Source organism: Zeus faber, assembly GCF_960531495.2.
Source record: "Zeus faber genome assembly, chromosome: 15".
NCBI classification, from domain to species: domain Eukaryota; kingdom Metazoa; phylum Chordata; class Actinopteri; order Zeiformes; family Zeidae; genus Zeus; species Zeus faber.
This window is the reverse complement of record NC_137194.1, coordinates 6,065,529-6,090,568: the sequence shown is the minus strand read 5'-3', so window position 1 is coordinate 6,090,568 and position 25,040 is coordinate 6,065,529. Positions and strand designations below refer to the sequence as shown.

At 46.2% G+C, this 25,040-nt stretch overlaps 1 protein-coding gene across 1 annotated transcript in view; it reads left to right on the top strand.

Annotated features, from left to right (window-relative positions):
- Positions 1 to 25,040, top strand: part of mtor (mechanistic target of rapamycin kinase) — a 91,465-nt gene that overhangs the window by 5,952 nt on the left and 60,473 nt on the right. Inside the window, exons 8-25 of the mRNA XM_080015947.1 lie at positions 538 to 646; positions 1,375 to 1,558; positions 1,650 to 1,778; positions 2,596 to 2,840; positions 3,536 to 3,751; positions 4,399 to 4,604; positions 5,387 to 5,509; positions 5,599 to 5,682; positions 7,465 to 7,557; positions 7,777 to 7,911; positions 9,026 to 9,155; positions 14,247 to 14,497; positions 15,298 to 15,384; positions 18,585 to 18,752; positions 20,974 to 21,086; positions 21,776 to 21,938; positions 22,455 to 22,547; positions 23,392 to 23,538. Coding sequence (XP_079872073.1) covers positions 538 to 646; positions 1,375 to 1,558; positions 1,650 to 1,778; positions 2,596 to 2,840; positions 3,536 to 3,751; positions 4,399 to 4,604; positions 5,387 to 5,509; positions 5,599 to 5,682; positions 7,465 to 7,557; positions 7,777 to 7,911; positions 9,026 to 9,155; positions 14,247 to 14,497; positions 15,298 to 15,384; positions 18,585 to 18,752; positions 20,974 to 21,086; positions 21,776 to 21,938; positions 22,455 to 22,547; positions 23,392 to 23,538 — 2,676 coding nt within the window. The remainder of the gene's footprint in view (positions 1 to 537; positions 647 to 1,374; positions 1,559 to 1,649; positions 1,779 to 2,595; positions 2,841 to 3,535; positions 3,752 to 4,398; positions 4,605 to 5,386; positions 5,510 to 5,598; positions 5,683 to 7,464; positions 7,558 to 7,776; positions 7,912 to 9,025; positions 9,156 to 14,246; positions 14,498 to 15,297; positions 15,385 to 18,584; positions 18,753 to 20,973; positions 21,087 to 21,775; positions 21,939 to 22,454; positions 22,548 to 23,391; positions 23,539 to 25,040) is intronic.

The following is a 25,040-nucleotide window of genomic DNA, read 5'->3' as shown; positions in this document are numbered from 1 at the left end:
AAAATGTATGTTCCTCTGTCTCCTGTGGATTAAGACTTTTGCTAAACGGCTTACTCTCAACTCAACCTTGTCCTTCCCCTACGTAATGCTGTGGTTATTGCTTATTGTGGGCGATTCAACATTTAATGATGCATCCTTAATAATTCAACACTTTATGTAATAACACAACCTTTACAGATTGGAGGGACAGGGTGAAGTTATATATCTTAAACAAAGCAATATTACATTTTTTTATGATACCGGTGTCAATTGAAGCCAATGATTGAATCTTGCTACGGCTTCACAAAGGAAGGAAAATGGGAAACAAATACTATGTGTCATTTGAATTTGATGATCCAAATACTGTGACGTCCCGTTACAAAAAAGTAAAATCTCATGATGTTTTGGCCATATTGCCGAGCCCTGTGTCCAAGGAAACCAGGGACGTTTCAGTCTCCATAAGGGATGTTTCAGTCACCGCAAGGGCCCTTTCTCTTTACTTTACTTGAATGCGTGTGACGTGGCCGTTGATGTGCTTGTGTTGTGTGTTTGCCTCAGGTGTGCCGCTGGGTGCTGAAGTACAGGACCAGTAAGAACCCTCTGATCCAGATGACCATACTCAACCTGCTGCCACGCCTGGCCGCCTTCCAGTCAAACACCTTCACAGGTAGGACTGGGGGGTAAAAAGACGGGATGCGTTGACCAACACCATGTCGACACACTGACAGCATTTTTATTTCCCTCTCTCCAACGCATCCCCAGAGCCATAAACGAGTGTATTCAAATGTAGTCAAACTCACCATTGACTTGGTACAGCAAGAAGGCACGCTGGTGTTTTCTTTGCATTGAAGAGTACGTTAAGAAAAAAATGGAAAAAAATAATGCATCACATCAAGCTTTGTATGTATTTCGATTATTTTAGTTTCAGCTTTTCCAATTGATTTTTACTTTCTAAACTGTTTCCAGATTAATTCAGTGTTTTGGCCACTATTTTTTAGTTATTTCAATTTTCATCTCTTTCATTTCTTTTTATTTTATTTTAGAAACTATTCCACCTATTTCAGTTTGGTTTCACGTTGAGCTAAATTTAGAATTCTTACTTTCAAATACTAAAGTAAAATCGAAAAAAGTAAAAAGCGGTTGTTGCATCCGCCGGAGGTTGAGTTTATCGCGCTTCTAGCGGATTCAATTCCTTGTTTTTGGACACCGGACATCTTCCATGAGTCAAGCAGAAAGTATTTATAACAAATGAAAGGTCTGAGTTTTAAAATTCCCTTTCAGTTTGAATTTCCGTTCATGATAATAACCTTGATTCTCGCAAGCAGCTGGCCGTTGCTTAATGCTAGGGCATCAGCATTTATAGACTCGTAGACATTTCCTCCATGCTCCCCACAGACCAGTACCTGTCTGACACCATGGGCTACCTGCTGGGCTGCCTGAAGAAGGAGAAGGAGAGGACGGCTGCCTTCCAGGCCCTGGGCCTGCTGGTGGTCGCCGTCAGGGCAGAAATCCATCCCTACCTCTCCAAGATCCTGGAGATCATCAAGGCCGCCCTGCCGCCCAAGGACTTTGCACACAAGTCAGTTGTCGGCAACACCCAAATAGGCTGTGCCCTTTGCTGATATTATAATATGCTGACATCTCTTGTTCTCATCTGGCACTTCTTCCAGGAGGCAGAAGACCATGCAAGTGGACGCCACAGTGTTCACCTGCATCAGCATGCTGTCCAGGGCCCTGGGCCCTGTCATCCAACCCGACATCAAGGAGCTTCTGGAGCCCATGCTGGCTGTGGGACTCAGGTAGAATATAAATCTTTTAAGGCATAGCCCAGTTATTCGGGATCAAAACTTTTTTTGTCCATCCTACCCATATTCAGAAGAGAAGGTGAAAACCCATTTGAACATTGTTTGTCCAGTACCGAAAGGTTGACGGGCTCCAATGCTAACTGTGTTAGCTCAACGAATGGCTGCAGAGGGGTTCAACTAGCCTAGCTCTTGTAAATTAATGTCCCCTAATGGAGTATCCTTTTACCTGTTCAATAGACTCTGCCGTATCTTGAGTGTGTTGATATAAAATATTCATAATGCTATTATCTCTGCCGACAGTATTGCAAGATACAATATAATCTTCATAATATCTCAATATTTCAATATTATCTATCTATAAAGGAAGGAATCTCTGTCTGTCTGTCCGTATGCATGTTCTTAGATTATCTTGACAAGTGTTCATCCGATCTACTCCATACATGGCGGGTATATTGCTATGGACTCAAGAACATGCAGTGGCGAATTTAGTGCAATTTGAACAGGCGATATGTGTAATATTAATAAAGTTTGAACAAACCGTGAGCCTAACCGACAGTTTCATCTTCCATTGTGGAACACAGGACTGAATCATTGACATTTTATTATCACGGATGACGCGACATCGTTGTTGTTTTATAGAAAGCACCTGTTTGGGGGAAAACAAACATGGAGGGACACTTTATTTTCATGTTGCCCTGATGGAATTTGACTGAACATGTTGTTTTCTGTGGCAGTGCGTATTTGTTCACTTGATGATGACGATGATGATGATGATGATGTTGTTGTCAAAACCCCCCCCCCCCCCCCCTAGCCCGGCGCTGACGGCGGTGCTGTACGACCTGAGTCGGCAGATCCCGCAGCTGAAGAAGGACATCCAGGACGGGCTGCTGAAGATGCTGTCGCTAGTGCTGATGCACAAGCCGCTGCGTCACCCGGGCATGCCCAAGGGCCTGGCCCACCAGCTGGCCTCGCCCAGCCTCACCAACATCCCCGAGGCCAGCGACGTGGGCAGCATCACGCTGGCCCTCCGCACGCTGGGCAGCTTCGAGTTTGAGGGTAAAAAAAAAAAAAAACGACAACAAAAAGAGCAAACCTGCGGCGCGAATGAGGAATTGATTTTATTTCTGATTTTACAGACAGAGGGGAAGTCTTGCCTCTGGAATCGTCCTTCATTTTTTTTTTAATCTTCTTCTAAATATAAAAACAAAATGTTCTAGGCCATAACTTGGTGGCTTGATGAAGCCTGGGATTAGGACAGGATCTCACTATTCGGTTCCATTTCGATATGCCATTGATTCAATGTCCCTTCAACTTGATGTGGATGAGACGGCTCACGATACGATTCTATATCGAAATATTATGCATCATGGAAATTGCTATCAGCTTTTCAATATCTGACATTCAAGACAAAAATATTTCCCAGAACAATTTCAGTCTAATGTAGAAGAAATAAATTATCTGAATTGATTTGTGAAAAGGGGAGTATTTAATTTAATATGGATATTCCAATTTTTCAAATGAAATCAGAATTTAAACATTTAAATCGATTTTTAATGTTATTATTTTAACTTTGTATCCTTTTTTTATTTTACTGTGTGTGTGTGTGTGTGTGTGTGTGTGTGTGTGTATATATACATATATATATATATATATATATTATTATTATTATTTTTTTTTAACCCAGCCCTAGACTTCCCTCCACCCTTCCTTTTTCGCTCACCGGTGTCCTTTTCTCCGCCTCCCTCCGCCAGGACACTCCCTGACCCAGTTCGTGCGCCACTGCGCCGACCACTTCCTGAACAGCGAGCACAAGGAGATCCGCATGGAGGCGGCGCGCACGTGCTCGCGTCTGCTCACGCCCTCCATCCACCTGATCAGCGGCCACGGCCACGTGGTCAGCCAGACGGCCGTGCAGGTGGTGGCCGACGTGCTTAGCAAGCTGCTGGTGGTGGGCATCACGGACCCAGGTAACACGGAACACGGTGTCGGGGCGTGGGGCGGGTCACGTTGATAAGTGCATGAATTGAAGTGCATGTGGAAGGGATGCGTAACTGTGATTAATGATTGAATTCTCGTCATTTTATGCCATTATTTTAGTACGTCACCTTTAGTATTGGAAGAGTCATTTTTAAGATTTTATATTATTATATTATGTTATTTATTTATTTCTATGACAAAATGATTGATTTTCAGGCATGAAGTATTTCTCACATTAATTTAACTATGAACAAGAATCATTTTGTCACCCGTTTCCAAATAACACATGCATAATATGCCAGACTATTCAAAAATAATAAATTATAATAATGGACAGAAATTGAGTGAATAAATATAATATCGGAACAATCAGCAATTGATGTGATGAGAGGGAAACTAACTTGTTTCATTTGAGGAAGTTTAGTCATTTTAGACAGTCATTTTGTGGTGTGTTTTTGCTCACTTATCTTATTCCGAGGGCCAGTCTTCATTAACGTCCAGACCACATTTGGGTCCCAGGGGGCCGCTAGTTGAAAAACCCCGCGACAAGAGCTTGCAAGATTTGAGTCTCTGATCACCTCCTTTCTCGCTCCTCAACCCTCCGCCCCCGCTCCCCTCCGTCCCCGTCCCCCGACAGACCCGGACATCCGCTACTGCGTGCTGGCGTCGCTGGACGAGCGCTTCGACGCGCACCTGGCGCAGGCGGAGAACCTGCAGGCCCTGTTCGTGGCGCTCAACGACGAGGTGTTTGAGATCCGCGAGCTGGCCATCTGCACCATCGGACGCCTCAGCAGCATGAACCCCGCCTTCGTCATGCCCTTCCTGCGCAAGATGCTCATCCAGGTGACGTAGGGCTCCCGGGGGACGGGTTAGGGGGTCATGTTCCACAGGATGAAGGTCCTGATTGTTTTTAGAAACAGTTCCAGAGAATAGAGAAGAGTAGCGCCGGGTCATTGGTCCCTCGTACGTCTACTTTTCTTGATGTTGTTTTGGCTTTGGGAGTCCAAGGTTGCAAGATAGATCTATCAGAGACCGTTTATATCGCAGAAGGTTGTGGGACCAGAGACCAACTTCAGACTGAAAATGAAAAAATGTTGCCGTCTTTTATGGAAATATCTCCCCATGTGCTTGCGTAACCAAACAGTTGTGTGTAAAATAAAGATTGATTGGTATTCCTCCGATTGAGTCGCAGTATATGCGGTTTTAATCTACGTGCGCTGGTCAGTTAATTATGAGGTGGTTGCAAAATAGACATCAGGTCGACATCGGTAGACGTCAAGTCCTTCCAACTGTGTTCCTGTCTTTTCCTCCTGCAATTTCAGGCAAATTCCTCTAGAGGGCAGTGATACACCGTACTGTTCAAGAGGTTTATTCGTCACATCGACACAGTGAAATGTCCAAAAAAAAAAATATATACATATATTTTTTTGATGATACTGAGTGAAATATGTGCCGTCTCTCACAGTATCTTAAACAGAATGCATTTTATTTGGTTTACAGCCACGGTTCTGACCCACTGCCCACTTTAAAATCTCTCAAAAAAATGTCGAAATTAGTGCCTTAACGTCTTGAAAACAGCCGGTTTACAGTTCTAGCCGTTCTCCCCTCACCACCCCCCCCCCCAGATCCTGACGGAGCTGGAGCACAGCGGCGTGGGCCGGAACAAGGAGCAGAGCGCCCGCATGCTGGGCCACCTGGTGTCCAATGCCCCCCGCCTCATACGTCCCTACATGGAGCCCATCCTCAAGGTGCTCCTCTGCCTGGTGATCGTCGTCTCGCCTTTTGAGTGGTTCCCCATCACTAACCGCCCCCCCCGTGTCCTCCCCCCCTGCTCCAGGCCCTCATCCTGAAGCTGAAAGACCCCGACCCGAACCCCGGGGTGGTCATCAGCGTCCTCGCCACCATTGGGGAGTTGGCTCAGGTAGGGCTTAGAGGTTTCGCCCGGCTCTTCGAAAACAGATTCATCCAAATATCCCCCCGACATTTCCGCTTTGTCGAAACGATGTTCCCCCGAGCTGCATTCTCTAAGAAGGTCCCTCATTCTACCGCCGCCAAACTGTGCGTAGAATATCCTGCGCTCCGGGCGAGGAACTTATCAAACGTCTTAGCTCGCTGTGCAGAACCCCCGGTCGTAGCCTGCCACTGGGAGTACGCCGGGAGCGCATGGTGACACCTTGTAAGTCGGGGTTTTGATGTGATTATTTGCTGCTGCAGACAAGTAATTGCGAAGGTTTAAGGGGCGTAATTGTTCAGCTTACAGGGTGTGAAATATTTGCAGATGTTTAAGACGTTCGGGAGGTTGAAATTGCTCTCACACTCTCACACTCTCGCGTTTGCCGTGCAATTAGGGACGTTTTTTTTTTTAGAGAGAAGTCTCCCGTCTCAAAAGAACCGAAATGTAGGAATCGTCTGCTCACCCCGAAGGCCACCTCCAGCGTCGTGGAGCCGTTTCATGTTTGCTGCGGTACATTGGCTCCAAAGTCGCCCGCCATGCATTTCTGACAAATAACCTGAGTTTAGCTCCGAAAGTAAAAAAATAAAATAAAATTGATAAATCAAAAAAAAAAAAAAAAAGAATTCAAGGTCTTTGTAAAAATGGACATGATTATCCAACTGCACAAGGCCACCGTGAAATAAATCCTTATGTCCTGAAATAAAACCATTTCCAAGGCCACACCGAAGTCTGTTGAGAGAGTGGGCTGCCTCCTGTACATAGAAAAATCCTCCTCGTCCTGTTTGAGTGGTTGCTATGTTGACCTCACTATCTTGCTCTATAACTAATAGCCTAGTGTTGGTGAGAATCTGCTTTGTTTATGACGGCCAGACTGTTTGGAATATGCGATGTTTGATGACTAACCGCGTTTTCCCTTTTGGAGAAAACTCGAGGGAGAAAAAGAGGAAGCAAGTTTGGCCGAAGGTCAAAGTGAGGGCAAAGCAATCGTTCCCTCGATTGACCTCCGTGATTTAACGTGCGGGATAGTCCCCAAATGCAGCGACGCCGTTTGGGACTCGCAGTAAACTGAGCTAGTGCCCCTTTCCAGCAGTGCCTCCAGAAGTTTCTCCAGTTCCGCCGCTTCCAGGCCACCGGCAGCCGCTCCCAGGCCTCAAGCTGCTTCCCCCAGAGGAGAGAGAGTGGCAGGTTTAGGATCAGGCTAGCGCTGTTCACCAGTGTAGGTGGTGGTGATGGAGGAGAAGGAGAAAGTCACAGCAACACTGGAGGCTTCAGGAAACTCAGGGAAGGACAGGAAATGATGGAAAGAAAGAAAAATGTCAGTATTGTCTGTTTTTTTTCTTTTTTTTTTTTTTAAAGGCGCAATCAGTAATGATTGGGCATTTGGCAACAAAGGGTGCCCCCTAGAGGAAGCCTGAGGAACTTCACCAACATTGCCAAAGGGGACGCTTTCCCTCCGAGACGGCCTGTTTTTCGACAGATTGAATTAGCGATTACCCCCCCTGCGGCTATGCCGTGATCAATTTACGCAACAGGCAAATAAAATATGACTGTGCCTTTAAACAAGTTAAAATTGAGGTTTTAGGGTTAAGTTTAGGTAAACAGTCACAGCCCCCCTCAGTCTTTACATGTATGTGTCCCATTTTGTCCTAAATTGCAAAAAATAACCCGTTGACACGTAACAGGGGCGTCGACCTCTTTACCTAAAAAATAATCCCCTCCGATGGGCTCCGCTACACCCGTCCCGTGCAGGTGAGTGGCCTGGAGATGAGGAAGTGGATGGACGAGCTCTTCCCCATCATCATGGACATGCTGCAGGACTCCTCCTCCTTGGCCAAGCGTCAAGTAAGTGGCTCTGAGACGAATTGATAATGCATCTTTTAAAATATGACATCAGATGGAAACTGTTATTACTGTTAAATATTGGACCTTTCTTGTCTTTAGGTGTTAATGCGTGGAGCTTTCAAAGTAGACGTCTCGCAAGGGCAAAAATATGTGTTGGGTTTCTTTTTGTTCAGCGAGACTGTCCCTCCCCCCTCACCCCGCCCCGCTCCTGCCCCACAGGTGGCGCTGTGGACCCTGGGCCAGCAGGTGGCCAGCACGGGCTACGTGGTGGAGCCCTACCGCAAGTACCCATCTCTCCTGGAGGTGCTGCTCAACTTCCTCAAGACGGAGCAAAACCAGGGCATCCGGCGAGAGGTTTGACCCCCCCCCCCCAAAAAAAAAAACAATATTTGAGGGTGTGTGTGTGTGTGTGTGTGTGTGTGTGTGTGTGGGGGTGTGTGTGTGGGTGTGTGTGTGGGTGTGTGTGTGTGTGTGTGTGTGTGTGTGTGTGTGTAAATTGCCTTATTCACAGTTAAAACAAAATCTGATATCGGCTCAAATGGTCCCAACGTTTGAGAGATAACACCAGGATCTTGCTTTGAGCCGTAAGCTCCATTATGTTTGGACGATATGGGATTTAGGTCACGACTCCATTCCATTAAACCCTAAAGCGATGATATGGCTCGCCATATGATTCTATGCCGATATATCTTGACGTTTTATAAATAATGAAAATTGTAGTATACTATCCGACGTGCTTCGCAAAAATATTTACGTACATTACAAAATTTTATTTATAATATTTTCTAATACAGAAATTAAGTATTTCAATTCAATTTATATTTTTCGTGGTCTTTAACTTTGAACGGAAAGACGGTTGCATAACTTCCAACTTTGAGATTACAACTTTCGAATCAATTTCGAAATCGAACCAATAGAATTGAATTGTGTGGGTTTTTTTTTCAACCCAGCCCAGTTTTCTTAACCCCACAGTGGTATCTGTGCATCCCGGTTCGTGATGAAACGTGATAAATGTCCAAAAGCTGCAGCATTATTCCCTGTTTATCTCACGAGGTGATGCGGATGGGATTTTGAAATGTATTTTCCTTGAAACACTGTCGGGTTCATTTCCAGCAATAATTATATTGTCTCTTTTTTCAAAGACCCATTTCAATATATAAATATACATGTACTGTATATATGCATACCTACATACATATTTACTGATCCTTCCTAAATCTTCTCTTTATATATATCTCTCTGTACTGTATATACATATCTACACATTCCCTTCCAAGGAAGTTATTACAAAAATAATGATAATAAACAGAAAGCAATCATTCTCAAATCTCCTTTTTTTTCTAGCTATATCCGTCACCGCCGTATGCGCCGTCACCAGCGATGCGTCCGATTTTTTTTTTTTTTTTTAAAAGCCGTTAAAAAAGGAGGAACGGAGAAGGTGATGTTGTTTTGACTTGTTTCCATCCAGGCCATCCGTGTACTGGGCCTGCTGGGAGCCCTGGACCCGTACAAGCACAAGGTGAACATCGGCATGATCGACCAGTCGCGGGACGCCTCCGCCGTCAGCCTCTCCGAGTCCAAGTCCAGCCAGGACTCCGGTAGGACGCGCGTGCGCACACACACACACACACACACACACACACACACACACACACACACACACACACACACACACACACACACACACACACACACACACACACACACACACACACAGCGCTGAAATGACATAACGTCGATGCATTTTGCGTGATTCATTTTCATTTAATTGCTCCGACTGGAACTGCTAATTCGGGAACACATCCTTTTTATTTATTTTTATTTTTTTCTCTCTCTCCCCCCTCGGTCTTAAATCAATATTTCTTCTATTTCTTAAAACGCCCTTTCTAATCAGTGATGCAGTGATTCAGCGAATCATTAACCTCTCACCGTAGCGGCAGCATTACCGTCCCTAAATCAACACGAGACTGTTTTCTGTCTGGCTGTGTGGTCCTTATTCGCACATAATATCCCTCAATGTACCTTGACAGGGTTTTTTTTATTTTTTGTTTTTTTTTATGTTTTTATTGGCTTTTTTTTATGATTTCCACCAGCGCCCGATGAATGTGGAGAAGTTGAGCAGCAGTCTTTGCGCTTTTATTTTATATTTTATTTATGCACTCACCATACCGGACTTTATAGTCAACTCTTGTGTGAATGAATCACTCCGCCGTGAAACCGTGCATTTGCACTCGCGCCGTCACGCGTCCGTCCCGGGCTTCCGCTCGTAAAAAAAACGGGATTTGTTTTGGGGCTCGGGAGGGATTTGACGCTTTTAGGGTTTTTGAGGGAACTATATCCGCCGTATCGAGTGTCAAAAAACGCTCGTTCGCGCATTCAGTGTCAATGTTTGCGAGCTGAGACGGTAGGTTCGTGGGGTAAATGTCAGCGTGTCGCGTACTGTAACGTTCTGCGTAAAAGGGGATGCCGTTGAAAACGCTCGGCACATTCCCACTCTGTCGCGGTGATCTGTGACCTCTAAAGGAGTGTTTCTGGTTTGAAATAAAAGTGGTTTTCGGAAAAAAGCATCACATATCAAAGTCAAGGTGTTGGTATCGACCGCTAACCGGTACGCTCGGTTTTCTGAGGATAGCGCGATCACAACCACAACGCCAGCCCATCGCTTCGTTTCGGCTCTCCCGGCTTCGACGTTCAAGCGCCGAGTGGCGTGTCTTACCCGCGAGCCGGTAACGATTTTTATTTTCCTTTTCCTCCTGGCGTGCCCGTGCGCGTTTGAGCCGCGTGAAAGGCTCGGTGGGAAGCGGATGATGAAGCTGAGCGCAAACACGCACACACGCACACACACAGGATCTTGTATTCCTCTCGGGAGAAAGTTAAATTATTCTCGGCTTCAATTACGCGAGGTGCTGAATCTGGCGGACGGCACGCCGACCAAATCCTGCCTGGGTTCAGCCTCAGAGAGGCTCTTATTCTGCTTAACGTCCACATTTTACAACCGTTAATAAATATGCAGCCAGCCTGCACCAGAGCCCGGCTCAGCCGCCGGGCTGCACGGCACAGGCGAAAACAGTGTTTTGGCAGGCCCTAACCCTGCACTAATAGTATTATTATATATATTTTTTAACTCCACGGTTACCGCGGGCTGCCGGGTGCGCAACCCATGTGAGTCTGGGCGAATGCAAGCGCCGACCGGCGTCTGAAGTCCGCCGAACAAAAGCCCCTGCAGGGCGGGCCCCCGCCAGCTCAGACGGAAAAGCCATTGACACATGTAGATTTGGGAACTGTTTGGACCGGAGACACGGGCAGATCACAGTCACCCACTTAAGACGGATAGTGTTCCAGGCACCTGCGTTTATAGAGCGGTGTCATGTCGTACGTGGGCAGGTTTCATTCCCGGAGCCGGTTCAGCCTTTTTCTCCTCCGTAGCGGACACGCCAAACCTTTCCCATCATCAGGATTTCAGCGCGACCAACAGGGGGACGAGTCCACAATCTGCGTTAGATCAATCACTCCCCGTATGCCGCTTCATACATGTGTTCTTCGTCAGTTAATGTGAATTCTTCCTTGAGTTCAAAGTCTGACATTTCTTAATTCTTTGGCCAATGTTGATGTTTTCTGCCTTTTCTATAACGTGGACCAGAAACAACACCGCCAACGAGGGATGCGTCAGGAACCGATCGGCTCTAGCACAGCAAGAAAAAATAGTGCTCGCAAACAGGGCATTGAAAACATATATATATATATATATATTTTATATATTAAGTTACAAATAACTCTTCGAATTTTGGCCTTATCTGAAAAATAGAGTGAGTTTTGTGCAGTGGACGCACATTGTGCATTTGTCCCCCCCCATCACTTTCATTGAACTCCTGACGGGGCAGCATGTCCGGTGTTGAGACAAGGCTGAACGAAACCTTGTCTCCCATTGGTAGATGGATCGTTCACTGTTGTTAATTACCGCCGTTGTCCGTAAAGGTCTTCACTGTGCCTCCTCTATGACAGAAGACAGCCTCCTCGGCCCGTTGTTCTTTAAGGAAAGACGACCACAGCACGAGGACCGACCAACTCCTGTTGTCTTTCGGAGTCTTTCGGTGCACGCATACATGTGCCTCGGTGCGGCGCACAACTGTATAACCGACACGTGCATCGTTTTTTTTTGTTTTTTTTTGCATTGGACGGACGTTTATCTGAGCTTCATGGTAATAGTTTGCAGTTGGTTGGTTTAGAGACTTACTCGACCGTGGCCAGAACGAGGGGGGGGGGGGGGGGACGACAACATATATCTCCCCTTTTGTTTATGGCTTTTTGTTGTAGTGGGTGGTCGTCTGCAACGCCAGCCAGCTCTGGCAGCCACCGTGCGGCTCCTGTTATAGCGAGGAAGCAGTCATCTCGGTCCGCCCCCTCACCTGACTTCAAGAAATATGCTAATCGCTGCGGGACGTCAAGGCGGGCGGCTGGATGAGCTAGTGCTTGCATTTTAAAAGACACATTTATTGTCCTGGCCGTTTTTCTTCTTTTTTTTTTTTTTTGCTCACCGCCAAAAATCGTCCTTGCGGCCGTTCCCTCACTTACCCATATTGATGCAGCTCCACTCGGCCAAACAAAGTGTTTTTGTCTGTTATAAAGATACCGAGCCGCCGCCATCCCTCAAGTTGTCATCATCAATCTAGGCGCCGCAATGACAACAAACTCCCCTCGCACGGCTGGCCTGGCCTGCCCTGCTGGCGGTGCGCCGATCCACTATATCTACGGTCCTGAGGATCCTGACGGTCCCGACGGTCCGGGACACGGGGAGGGAAGAGAGCACCGCGGCTGAAACCGCACTCCCATCGCCGGCCCAATGAAACGGGGAATACCAGACGTCTGTCATGGCCGCGCGTCCCGGTCGGCTAATAAATCTCAATTCCCCCGCACGCGGATAAACAGAGCGGCCGCCTCCCCGCTCCCGTCACGCTCGGCGTGACGATGAATGGAGGCTGGGTCGGCGGTGTACTCAGCCGCTGTGCCGCGCTTTGTCTCCGTGTCGGGGTCAGGGTTACGTCTCCTATATCTTTACGGTCTGCCGTGTTTTATTTGAACTCATTTGTCCGGTTGACTTGAGTAGTTTTTAAAGTGCTTTTATGTCTGAAGTTGACTTGATGGACCCCTACTGAGATCAGTAGGTTTTTTTTTTTGTTGTTTTTTTTTTTGAATGTGGAAACAGACCACCACGTTTTTCTTTGTATGTGTACATCATACTGGTCCTCATTACACCTCATACAGGTGACACAGAATTTGGTATTTATTTTTTTTGCCGAAATAGAGTTTTTTAAATTGCTAATTACCACCGATTGTTGGCCAAGCGGATGTCTCGTTGCTTTCGGCAAATTTGCAATTGATTCTCCCTAGACAAGGTGCTGAGTTTTCATCTGCTGGATCTTTTCGTCTTCATCAATGGAAGTGACCAAGAAAGTGCTGTTTGGATGGAAAAAAAAACTAAAAAACACATAAATGTTGAAATGGAATTCATAAAACATATAGCACTTGGAAATCAAATTTCTTGACAACGGAGTTGAGAACGTTTTTTTTAATTTTCTTTGGACGGTTTCATGTACGCATGACAAAATTCAGATGTGGACTCAAACCAAATGTGTCCACATTCAGTTTTGCTCACCGGCGAGAGATTTCTGGCCGGTTGGCGAACCGGACCGGCCAAGAAATGAGGTTAATAGCGGCATTATGAATGTCTGTCGCTCTCTTCCTTTTCCTTCCGGTAATTGCACCCGCTTTCCATATTCCCCCAGCACGTCAGCCATTTGCTGCGATATGTTTCAGATCTGCGTTTTCATGCTCTCCGTTCTGCTCGTCAGGCGGCCCTTCACGCTCAGCCCCCTGTAATGTCAAAGTTGTTCGGACGCCATGTTTGTTTACATGACGTGAAGGTACGTTCAGATCCAGTACATGTCGGTCACTCCCAGCTTTTAACGTACGTAAACAAGCAGAAATGGAGCGGGCGGCGAATGAGAATATAACACACTAGTATTGGCCTCTCTTGATTTGAAGTGGTACTCTGTAAGATCATTTTGTACAAACAAATCTCGTATGAAATGCTTTTTAAAATCTATTTTTCATTTTAAATATTGCACTTTTCAAGAAAGCACCATTCCATATGTTAGCGTTTTCCGTGTGCTCCTCTATATATGTTTCCACTGTTGGCAGGAGGGGTTCGCCTTCCCCAACAGGAATGGAAAGGTCGGGCCTGAGCAAGAAGTCGAAGGCAGTCGCTGTGAACTTGATGAACCGGCGTCGCGCGTCGCGGTCGGTAAACTCTCCATTTGGACGAACCGTCACAACAAAGAACCGGAACCATGACCTCAAGTGACCCCAGGCAAAAAATAAAAAATAAACCAAAAAAAAACAAAAAACTGTCCCTGACTTAGTGTCATCCAGCACAGACAGTTGTTCTGGATTTCCACCTTAAATTCTCACTTGTCAAGCAACCAAAATGAGCCTAAACCGCCGTGGTGAGCACTGTCTCACAGAAAGAAGGTCCCTGGTTCAAATCCCGGCCGCCCCGGGTTCTTACCGTGTGGAGCTGGTGCCCGGAGCCTCTCGGTCTAGGGTGCGTCAAATGCCAAGGGCACATTTGGTTGCGTCCACAATAAAGAGGTTATTGATATTGCGCTCCACCCTGCCCCACCCTCTCCCAGCGGACTACAGCACCAGTGAGATGCTGGTGAACATGGGCAACCTGCCGCTGGACGAGTTCTACCCTGCGGTGGCCATCGTGACGCTGATGCGGATCCTGCGGGACCCGTCGCTCTCCACCCACCACACCATGGTGGTGCAGGCGGTCACCTTCATCTTCAAGTCGCTGGGCCTCAAGTGCGTGCAGTTCCTGCCCCAGGTCATGCCCACCTTCCTCAACGTCATCCGGGTGTGTGACGCCAGCATCCGGGAGGTAGGTTGTTTCTTCTTCTTCTTCTTCCACCACTTCTTCTTCTTCGCCTTCTTATTCGTCTTCTTCTTAGTCTTCGTCTTCTTCCACCTCTTCTTCTTCTTCTTTCTCTTCATCTTCTTCCACCACTTATTTTCTTCCACCTTTTCTTCTTCTTCTTCTTCTTCTTCTTCTTCTTCTTCCACAACAACTACTACTTCTTCTTCCAACTCTTCTTCTTCTTCTTGTTATTGTTGTTCTTCTTCTTCTACCACTTCTTCTTCTTCTTCTACCACCACTACTTCTTCTTCTTTTTCTTCTTCCACCAGTTCTTCTTCGCCTTCTTCTTCTTCCACCTCTTCTTCTTCTTCTTCCTCCACCTCTTTATCTTCTTCCACCACTTCTTCTTCCACAACTTCTTCTTCTTCTTCTTCTTCCACCTCTTCTTCCACCATTTCTTCTTCTTCTCCTGTTCTTCTTCTTCTTCTTCTTCTTCCTCCACCTCTTCACGTTCTTCCACCACTTCTTCTTCTTCCTCCACCACCTCTTTTTCTTCTTCTTTCACATTTTTCCATCCAATAAATTCAACGCAGAGAGTGTGTCCAGGCTATGAAATCGAAAGCCAGGCGCCCATGACTAAAGCGTTGACCCTGGGACGAGTTTCCCTGACGTCTGCCCACCCTAAGCCCCGTCATCTTGTTTTGGTTATAACTGTCGTCCCCCCGCCCCCCCAGCTCTTCTCCTCTTCTCCTTCTGTCTTTCTCTCTATCTCCCTGCCTTTACCCCGTCGCCATTCAATTTTTCTCTCGTTCTTTCTCCTCCAGTTCCTCTTCCAACAGATGGGAATGGTGGTGTGCTTTGTGAAGATCCATATCCGCCCCTACATGGATGACATCTTCACCCTCATCAGAGTGAGTAGCTCGGGCTGGACCCCGGCTCAAACGCAGCCCCCTCCCATACACACACACACACACACACACACACACACACACACACACACACACACACACACACACACACACACACACACCACCACCACCAAACAACACCCTCCCCTTTTATTTTCCTGTGTGAGTCAGACAAACAGCTGCAAACTCTTAATTGCGCTCAGTTGCACTGCTCTCTACTTTCCCTCATTAGAAGTAATGTGTTCAGGGCCCCTGGATGCTGTTCGGCTCCACGTCCCCCACACACACACACACACACACACACACACAGACAGACACACACACACACACACACACACACACACACACACACACACACACACACACACACACACACACACACACACACACACACACACACACACACACACACACACACACACACACACACTACAAAATAAGAGGCAGTGGTAATGGGAGTATGGGGAAATAATGTTATTTACAGTGGGCCGCTTTTTTAAAATTGGCCCTGACAGTCCCTCTCTCTCTCTGTTTGTGTGTAGTTCCAGCATCACCAGTCACTCTGGTTCCAACAAGGCTGTGAAACGCTCAACTTCAGTTCAAAGAGCTGATGTACATTTCCCCGCTCTTCATCCAATGCCCTCTTTAAAATGGTGACCCACATTAACCCAATGTGAGATCTATCGGATCCGTTTCTATCACATCTCCACCCTCCCCCTTTTGGTTAAAGGATCAGTTCTCTGTTTTCCAGGCAAGGTCTTCTTAAAAAGTTGGTTCCCATCATTTGGAACTGTTCATAGCGCAACCTAGCTGAAAAGTTTACTATTGAAATTCTTACTGCTCTTCTGCAGTCCAATGGGGCAAACATTTAAACCCTGAAAAAAAACGTAACTTAAATCTCCTTTTTTGCAAACGAGAAACTTACAAAATAGTCAGTCTTTATTTGGTATACCCCAATGGAAAAAAAGGTCCCGAACCCTGCATTTTATCAGGTTTTTCAGAGTTTTATTGAATCCTTTCCCCTTCTGCAAATCAAAACATAAGAGACTAGACTAAATAAAATGTGATTCATTTTACTCAAAACTGAATTTATTATGCAAGTTTCCAATTTATATATTTTTTAAGAGTTATACTTTTTAAGCCATATGGCATTGTAATAAAGCCTGGCTTGAACAATTATCGCCTATCCAGGGAGATCTGATATCAACTAGAAAGGTCTTATATCTAATATCTGAATCTTCTCACGGTATGTTCAAATAATATAGGTTTGATCAAAAAAAAGTCAAATGTGAACTACTTCATTGGTTTTAATTACTTTTTTTAAGTTCTTTAACATTGTTCTTTAGTGGAGAGGTTGGCCTCCTTACATTAGACAAACCTGCTCAGTCAGTTTCTAACAAATTACTATCTCTGTCTTCTCTATTATGACTATTATATTATTATAAGCGCTTTATTATGAACTCTTTTTTTTTTTTTTTTTTTTTATATGCATTTTTTTTTTTATTTGATTGCGTGACATTTTGAACCTATGGCAGGAACTTCTCCTGGAAAGAGGTAGTTGAGAAAACTGGGCCCTCGCACCACCAGCCCCCATGACTTAATAAATGGCCAGAGAAACAAAGGATCTATTCATTTTTTTTTTTTTTTTTTTTTTTTTTACTCGCTGCAGTCTACCTCATGCATCCAGATGAGGGGGCTGGAATAGCCATTGAGGACACAGTCACTCGGTCCCAAGGCAGGAAAGGGAAGAGGAGCAAGAGGGGGCGGCGCCCCACACCCACCGATCATTGGCAAAACACCTCTGCCAGATCTCACAGCCGGAGTCCTATCGGCAGCCTGTCCCATGGCGTGACTCCGACATCCGTGACTCTCTCCCCCTTCCAAAGTCCCAATATCGCTTATATACACACACAGAGAGGCTGAAGCCCAGAACGTTCCGTAAACGCTCTCATGAGAGGAGCCGCGCACGAGACGTGATGTCAAATCCCGACAGGAAATGGTCTCCGTTCAACCCCCCGGCCTCTGGCACACATAATCTCTGTCCAAACCTCGCTCGCTCTCTTACTGGTAGAATCTCATTTTGACCCAGTTTCCCCGACCTGCGCGCTCCCTCAGCAGTTAAGGCACCAGAAGCAAGGTGGATGACGTAGTGTTGGTCCTGACTTATTTGGAAGTTCCAGGCGAGGGGGAGGGGGGGAATTCCATAGCGAACTTGCAGTCACGCCAATTTAGGTCAGTTATTACTTTTCATCACCTCAATGACCTAAAGCTTGTTTAAAATTAGTTATGTGTGGGTTGCTTTTGCCCCAGGCGTACAGTTAGGAAAAAGGTTTGAAGCGATTTGATCAAAGGGTCCCCTCAGCTCCACATTGCCCCGTAATATAAAGGCTGAGTACATATTGATGCCCAAATGAACATGAAAAATGTACTTCCTTCATTGCAATTATACAATAAGTACAATTAGTTTTTCAATTAATTTATGGCCCTGTATTGGATAATAAATAATGTTTTTTATCCTGATTTTGTTCGCGAACTCAAGCAGGCAGTATACTGTAAGCGAAGACGTCTTTTTGTTTGGTTCTGAGTACACTGCCACATTAAGTTCTACCATTTCACAGTTATGTTACGATTTAGTCAAGTCTTTTGAAGCAACCCTATGTAACTTTTCTTACCTTAAAATAACAGCTTCAAAATCATTTCATGGTACACTGACTTGTAATATGGCGAATGGCAGCTCTTTCATCCCCACCCGCCCCCCCCTAACGCCTATTCTTGCACTATATAACTTAGGTGTTCGGGTACAAAACCGCTGGAAAAGTCCGTCACTAGTGACGGCACTACATCACTTCCTTGAGTTGGGCTCCGGTAATTACGTTTTTTTGCCGGGTAAAATTTCTACAAAATATAAACCGATAAATTATAAAAAACTGGTACTAATGCTCATACAAAACGTAGCTGCTCCACCTCCCAGACAGCGCAGGGGGGACAGGCCAGTGGTGTGCCCGGCACTGTAGGGGTGCCAAATACCAAAAGTTACATCATGCTGCTTTAAAAGGCAGATGTTATTGTTTTCAGAGCTGAATCAGGGACATGATACTGGTGGTGACCACAGGCCAAAGGAGCTTTTGGCATATTTTGGGGGGGGGGTTGCACCTCAAACCGCTACTCCATAGTGCTAATTCCTCTTTTGTCTCACCCTTTAGGAGTACTGGACGCCAAACAACCCCATGCAGAACACCATCATCCTGCTGATCGAGCAGATCGTGGTGGCCCTGGGTGGGGAGTTCAAGCTCTACCTGCCCCAGCTCATCCCACACATGCTGCGCGTCTTCATGCACGACAACAGCACCGGGCGCAGCGTCACCATCAAGGTGGGGACAGGCACGGGGGGACAGGCCCAGATCGGGAGCGCCAACGCCCTTAATTTGATGCTGGCAGGCAATGAGAAAATGCTGTGGCTCCCAACATCAGGAGTGAATTTGCATTGTTTTGGGGAGTAGTCAGGGCACGTTATTTCGTCATAAGATGCAACATCCAAAGCTAATCAAAACAGAAATCATTACATCATTATATGGTGCTGCAATAACTTAATTAAGCAAATTAGACGGAAACACATAGTTAAAGTGGTAATCCGTGAGAATATTTAGATTATTTGTTGATTATTTTATACTTATACTTTTTTAGCCGGCACATAAAAGGCATTTATTTACATAGAAACAGCTATTAAATGTATTTTTGTTCTGCACACGCTCCTCTTTAAACTGTCTCCGTTGTTGGTGGCGGGGTCCGCCTTTCCGGCCGTGATGAAAGTTCTGGCACACGGAAGAACTGAAAGGCAGCTGCGGTGAATTTGATAAACCTGCGTAGCTCATGGCAGTCAGAAGGCTGTCGATATGGGTGAACGTAAAAAAAAGAAAAGAATAACAGCGCCCCGGGATGGAAAATATCCCCACCACCTCTAGTGACCGAGAGAAATATACTTAATAAGTGAGAAAGTCTCACAGTCTGGGAGCGAAAATGAGATCCACCCCGGATTTGGGGAAATAAAACCAAAACATTGCAGTTCCAAATCGAATTCTGCGACTCGGCGTGTAATCCACCCCACACGGAGGAGTGCCGCTTCGAGCTTCAGAAGAAATTGAGAAATTGTAATACGGAACTACAAAGTGGCTGTTGGTGGGATGTGCGTAGATATTCAGCCCTGTCGCGGACAAGGAGTCTGCCCCACACGCGAGGCACGAATCCGCATGGCGTCGCCCTCCCACGGTGACGGATTGAGTTTGATCTCTGCATCAGCTTGCACGCGTTAACTCACTCATTCGGTGCCTCCAATCAGTTCCCGCGGCGACTGAGGAGTTACTGGCACATCCCCAGTTGTCAGCACAGCGTGCGCCGCTCAAACCGATGTTTGTTTGGACTCCATTAACCCTCGTCCCCTGCTTACTGATTAAAAGGAAAAGCAAGTAACTAGACCTCTGTTTAAAAAAAAAAAAAAAAGAAGAAAACCGCTAAATTGCCAGATAATATGTCTGCCTTGATTTTGTTATTAAAGTCGATGGGTTTATTTTGCCAGCGTTGCCGAGAGGCTCGAATTCGGCAACCCACCCCCCCCCCCCCGTCAATCCGCCGACGCGCACTTAGCCGCCGCTCACCTTGGGCTTACGGATAACTCAACGGGGTGATTCGACGTGTTTACGGTCGGTGTTGGATGTCGGTGAGATCTCCATGTGAGGTGTCACTCCACTGACGCCACTCAGAACCGACACACCCTCTCCTCTTTCGCCCCCACCCGGATCCTAAATCACGGTTTGACGTTCAGGCCGCAAGGACAACATCGCACACGCTGCATTCTGCGGCGCTACAGGGTTTTTTTTTTTTCGTCTCCCTGTCTGGCGGGGGATGGTGGGTGGGTGGGTTGGTGTGTGGGGGGTGTTAGATAACCCGGCAGCCCACTTGTCTGGGTTAGTCCATAAACCACACCTGGGCCCGGGCCCTACTGCGGTGCACAGAGACGGGAACAGGGGGCTCGAGGGGGGGGGGGGGTTCGAGTTACCCTCTAGTCCGAAAAAGAAAACACGCTTCCATCATTTCGGGAGCTGTCTGGTTCCAGCCCCCAATCCGTGCACGCGCACACACACACACACACACACACACACACACACACACACACACACACACACACACACACACACACACACACACACACACACACACACACACACACACACACATGCCCTCACTTCGGCTTTCCTGCAGTCTCGCCGGGTGCAATTTACTCAGGATGGGATGGGATTTGGGGGTTAAGGAGGGAGGAGGCGGTGGGGGGTCTTTATTAGCTGGCTGCATGATACGTCATCCACATCCATCCAAAAAAATACAAAAAAAAAAACGCCCCAAGAAACACATGCCCCATAACGTACGACAATACGACAGCACTACGGGACTGCCACAGGGCTTCCCCCATCAAACACCTACACGCTCTTTAGACGACATTTCCACAGCTGGATTATGGGAATGAAAGTCGTCGATCCCCGCCACACTCCCTCACACTTTTTAAAAAAGTTTTTTTTTTTTTTTTTTATTTCTTCCCAGCTCCTCAATGCCATCCAGCTGTTTGGCGCCAATCTGGACGACTACCTCCACCTGCTGCTGCCCCCTATCGTGAAGCTGTTCGACGCCTCGGACGTTCCGCCGCAGGCCCGCAAGTCAGTGCTCCGCAAAGACACACCCTTTTTTTTTTGTTTTGTTTTTGTTTGTTTACAAAAGGGAAATGTTTGAAAAGTGTTTGGCGGTGAACGTGTGAATTAGGGAATTTTCTTTTTTTTTTTTTTTTTAAGTGCTGTTCCCAAAACTGCGATGAGTTTTTGAGATACCCCACTGCATTTTCCTTTTATTTTATTTTTAGCAAGCACCCATTCGGGCACTCGGAAGGAAGTAGTTCATAAATACTCCAGGGCTTTGGGCCATCCCAAATATATACTACTCCAAATGTAAGAACATTTGGAACAAGTATTTCTCTCTCTCTCTCTCTCTCTCTCTCTCTCTCTCTCTCTCCATTTCTCTATCTTCAGTCTCTCTTCAGTGTCTCTCTCTATTCAATTCAATTGAAAGGGCTTTTTTGTCACGGGAAACATACGTACGTTTACATTGCCAAATAAAGTGGGAAAAAAAAAAGTGAAAAATATACCTAAAATAGAAAATTTTTAAACAATGCTTATATATATATGGATGGGTGGATAGATAGATAGATAGACAGACAGATAGATAGGTAGATAGTCAGACTGATAGACAGACAGACAGACAGACAGATAGATAAGTGATAAGTCATAAGTGAAACTTTCAACAAACGACTCTCTCTGAGCCGGTGTCTGCTTCCCCTGGTGCTGGGGTCCAGGGTTGCCCTGGAGACGCTGGACCGTCTCACCGAGTCGCTGGACTTCACCGACTACGCCTCGCGCATCATCCACCCCATCGTGCGCACGCTGGACAGCACGCCCGAGCTGCGCTCCACCTCCATGGACACGCTGTCCTCGCTGGTGTTCCAGCTGGGCAAGAAGGTACAACCCACCCCCCCCACACACACACACACACACTACCAGGTAGCTCTGTCAGACGTGTTATTATTCAGTAGACACGCTTCCAGCCTCACTGCTGGTTTCAGTCAAACCGTATGTCAGAATCTGCTCTCAGGGGGTATTCGCCTGTGCCCCCCCCGGGTTTTACTACTTCCTTCTGGGCTGCTGATGTCATTGACCATTTGCCGGGGTTGTGGGGCGACGTGTTTATGAGAATGGATGAGGTCACGAGTAACCCCCCCGTCCTCTCCCACCTACCCAGTCCAGCCTCCTCAACCACAGCACCACATGTAGGAACATCTGGCCCCGCTGACTTGAAAGAGTCCGGGCTCCGATACCCCAGGGCCCCCCCTGTGGGGTTTGCCAGGAGTACGACCGCGCTGTCATTCATCTGTGCTTCTATCAGAGAGACCAAACCACACACACCAGACCGCCCTTTTGCCACCCTGTTGTTTACCTCCCGTCCCTCCTGCCCCCTCCACCTTGCTGTCTCTGCAGTACCAGATCTTCATCCCCATGGTGAACAAAGTGATGCTCAAGCACCGGATCAACCACCAGCGCTACGACATCCTCATCTGTCGCATCGTCAAGGTTGGTTTTGTCAATTAAGTTTTTGTTTTTCTTCTTTTTTTTTTTTTTTATGTAATTTTGATATACATTTAAAATTGGTATATAATTTAAATATACATGGTAAATTATTATAATATATTATATATATATATATATTTTACAGTTTCATATTATCAAAAAAAAATTCTGTCTTCATTTACCCCTCTTTAGATGTCTCAAACACGGAAAATCAAGGAAAATAAACAATACAAACCAAACAAAATTGTATATATAAATAGAGCTTCCAAAGAGTTCCATGTCTGCTACAAAGACTTGAGGTGTGCTCTGGACATAACACCCTGTGAGGAGGAACACATGGAACAATATGTACCAATATTAAAGATTTCAGAGTCGTTAGTGCACAAGAATGATGGTTTCATATGTCCCTCACCAGCCTCAATCTGAAACCCAGCGGTGTCATTTCAGTTACGACAATAACTATTTACAGTCAAGCCCTCAAAGTATAGTTTATAAAAGTGGATGAACTCGAACACCTATGATCTAGAGATTGTCAATCAGTATCGACAAGACCATGTGTTTTTATACAATGCTTACTCTGTGTGTGGGTTCACCTCAGGCTGACCTCTGAGCTTGGAGTTTGGATGCTCCCAAGTCACATTGTGATCGGATCAGCCGGGCCATGTCACAGTCCGTACCTGGAACTGAATAGTCTTTGAATAGAAATAGAAACGCTCTCTTTCCATTGAAAACCTAAACGCATCTCCAGACCTTGACTTTGAACTTCACAACATTTTTCTGTACTGCGATGACCAAAAGTGCCTTTGAAGGTGTGACCGGGGCTGTTTCATGCTTGTGGTTGTACCAGGGCTACACCCTGGCGGAGGAGGAGGAGGACCCCCTTATTTTCCAGCACCGCCAGTTGCGCGGTAACCAGAGCGACACGCTGGTCAGCGGGCCGGTGGAGGCAGGGCCCATGAAGAAGCTGCACGTCAGCACCACCGCACTGCAGAAGGTCAGCCATTTGTACTGGGCATCCCGAGTATTGTCTAGATATTAGGAAAACAGTAAATATGTGTTCTCTGTTTGTCATACCACAGAAAAATGTGTTATTTACCACTCAGCCAAATTTGAATCGGCAATTATATAAAATTTGGTCTCAAAATCATGGGAAAAAAGGTAGTTCCTTCTGTTCTAAGATGCTGGGGGCGTGTTTGCTGAAGACGCCGAAACCACGTCCAATCTCAGGAGAGGTGCAGCATCTCTCAAGTGTCGAATACCACTAATCCAATACATACATTTACAAAACAGAAAGCCAATAGCTGGCTGTTTTTTGTTGTTTTGATGCTGAACGGAACAGAAATGTAAATAAGGAGACCGAGCTGTCATGTACATTCCGGCATCCAGGGAAGATGCATATGCGGGATGAAGGCGCCATAAAGGCTTGGGCGATATCCCAAACTTTATTTTGTGATGCAGTCCCACTCAAATATTGAGATACACGATATTATCATCGCGTTGACTGGGCACGGCTGCGCTCTGCGCTTCTTTGGTTTCATTAAATTACAATAAAAACACTCTGTATTTGTTTTCTTTGGAGGAACGGTGAACCTTTAATGCCAGAGAACAGATCGCAAGTTGCGAGTGGGCGCTCACGTAACGTACGTGCGGAAAGGATCTCCCGTTCACCAGTCAGTCAGTGTGCATTACAATAACAGGATAAAACAGATAGAAGCTTACAAAATGCACAGTGATAAAATTTCAATGGGGAATTATAAATAAGGGAAATCATTAATAAACTTTTATTTGTGTGAATTGTCCCCACATATTGTCCCCACACCGTGGGCCCTGATCGCCGTGCCCCGTTCCTCCAAATAAAACAACCAAAAACAGTGTGGGGGCGGGGCGCGGAGGAACGGAGCACGACTCGTAGACTCGTTAAGATTATTTTCTGCGCGTAACGCATGGAGAGGGTGTAGAAACACAACCCAACCTGTCGCTGGCGCGCACATCACTGTACTGTCGGAGCTGCAACTTAATCACATTCCACCCCATGTGCGCCACCATGCCCAAATCCTCCATCTGCGCATCATACTGCATACTGTACATACTGGTCCCACGGACAGATGAACAGGGGGAGGTGGTGATATGTCGATACTATGAAAATTGCATATGGTGGCAAATATTGCGATATTCAATATTATCGAATATCGGCCCAAGCCTGGCGCCATAGCTAGATAGCAAACTGGTGTAGGCTGTAGTAGCTCAGGATTGAGATGGAGAGGCACTGACGCAAATGCGCTCTTCTCTTATATAGTGTGAGGGGAGGGGTAATGCCAAGCGAGACTGCTCTATGTCATCGAGCCAATTCAGTACTACATCATTCACAGTCTTTACACATGTTTTTAACAATTACTTTCTCACATCTATAATGTGTTTGGAAACAAATTTGGGAATTGAATTTACAGAGACTTTAAAGAACCTTCAGATCCAAGTTCACTTAAGTCTTGAATACTT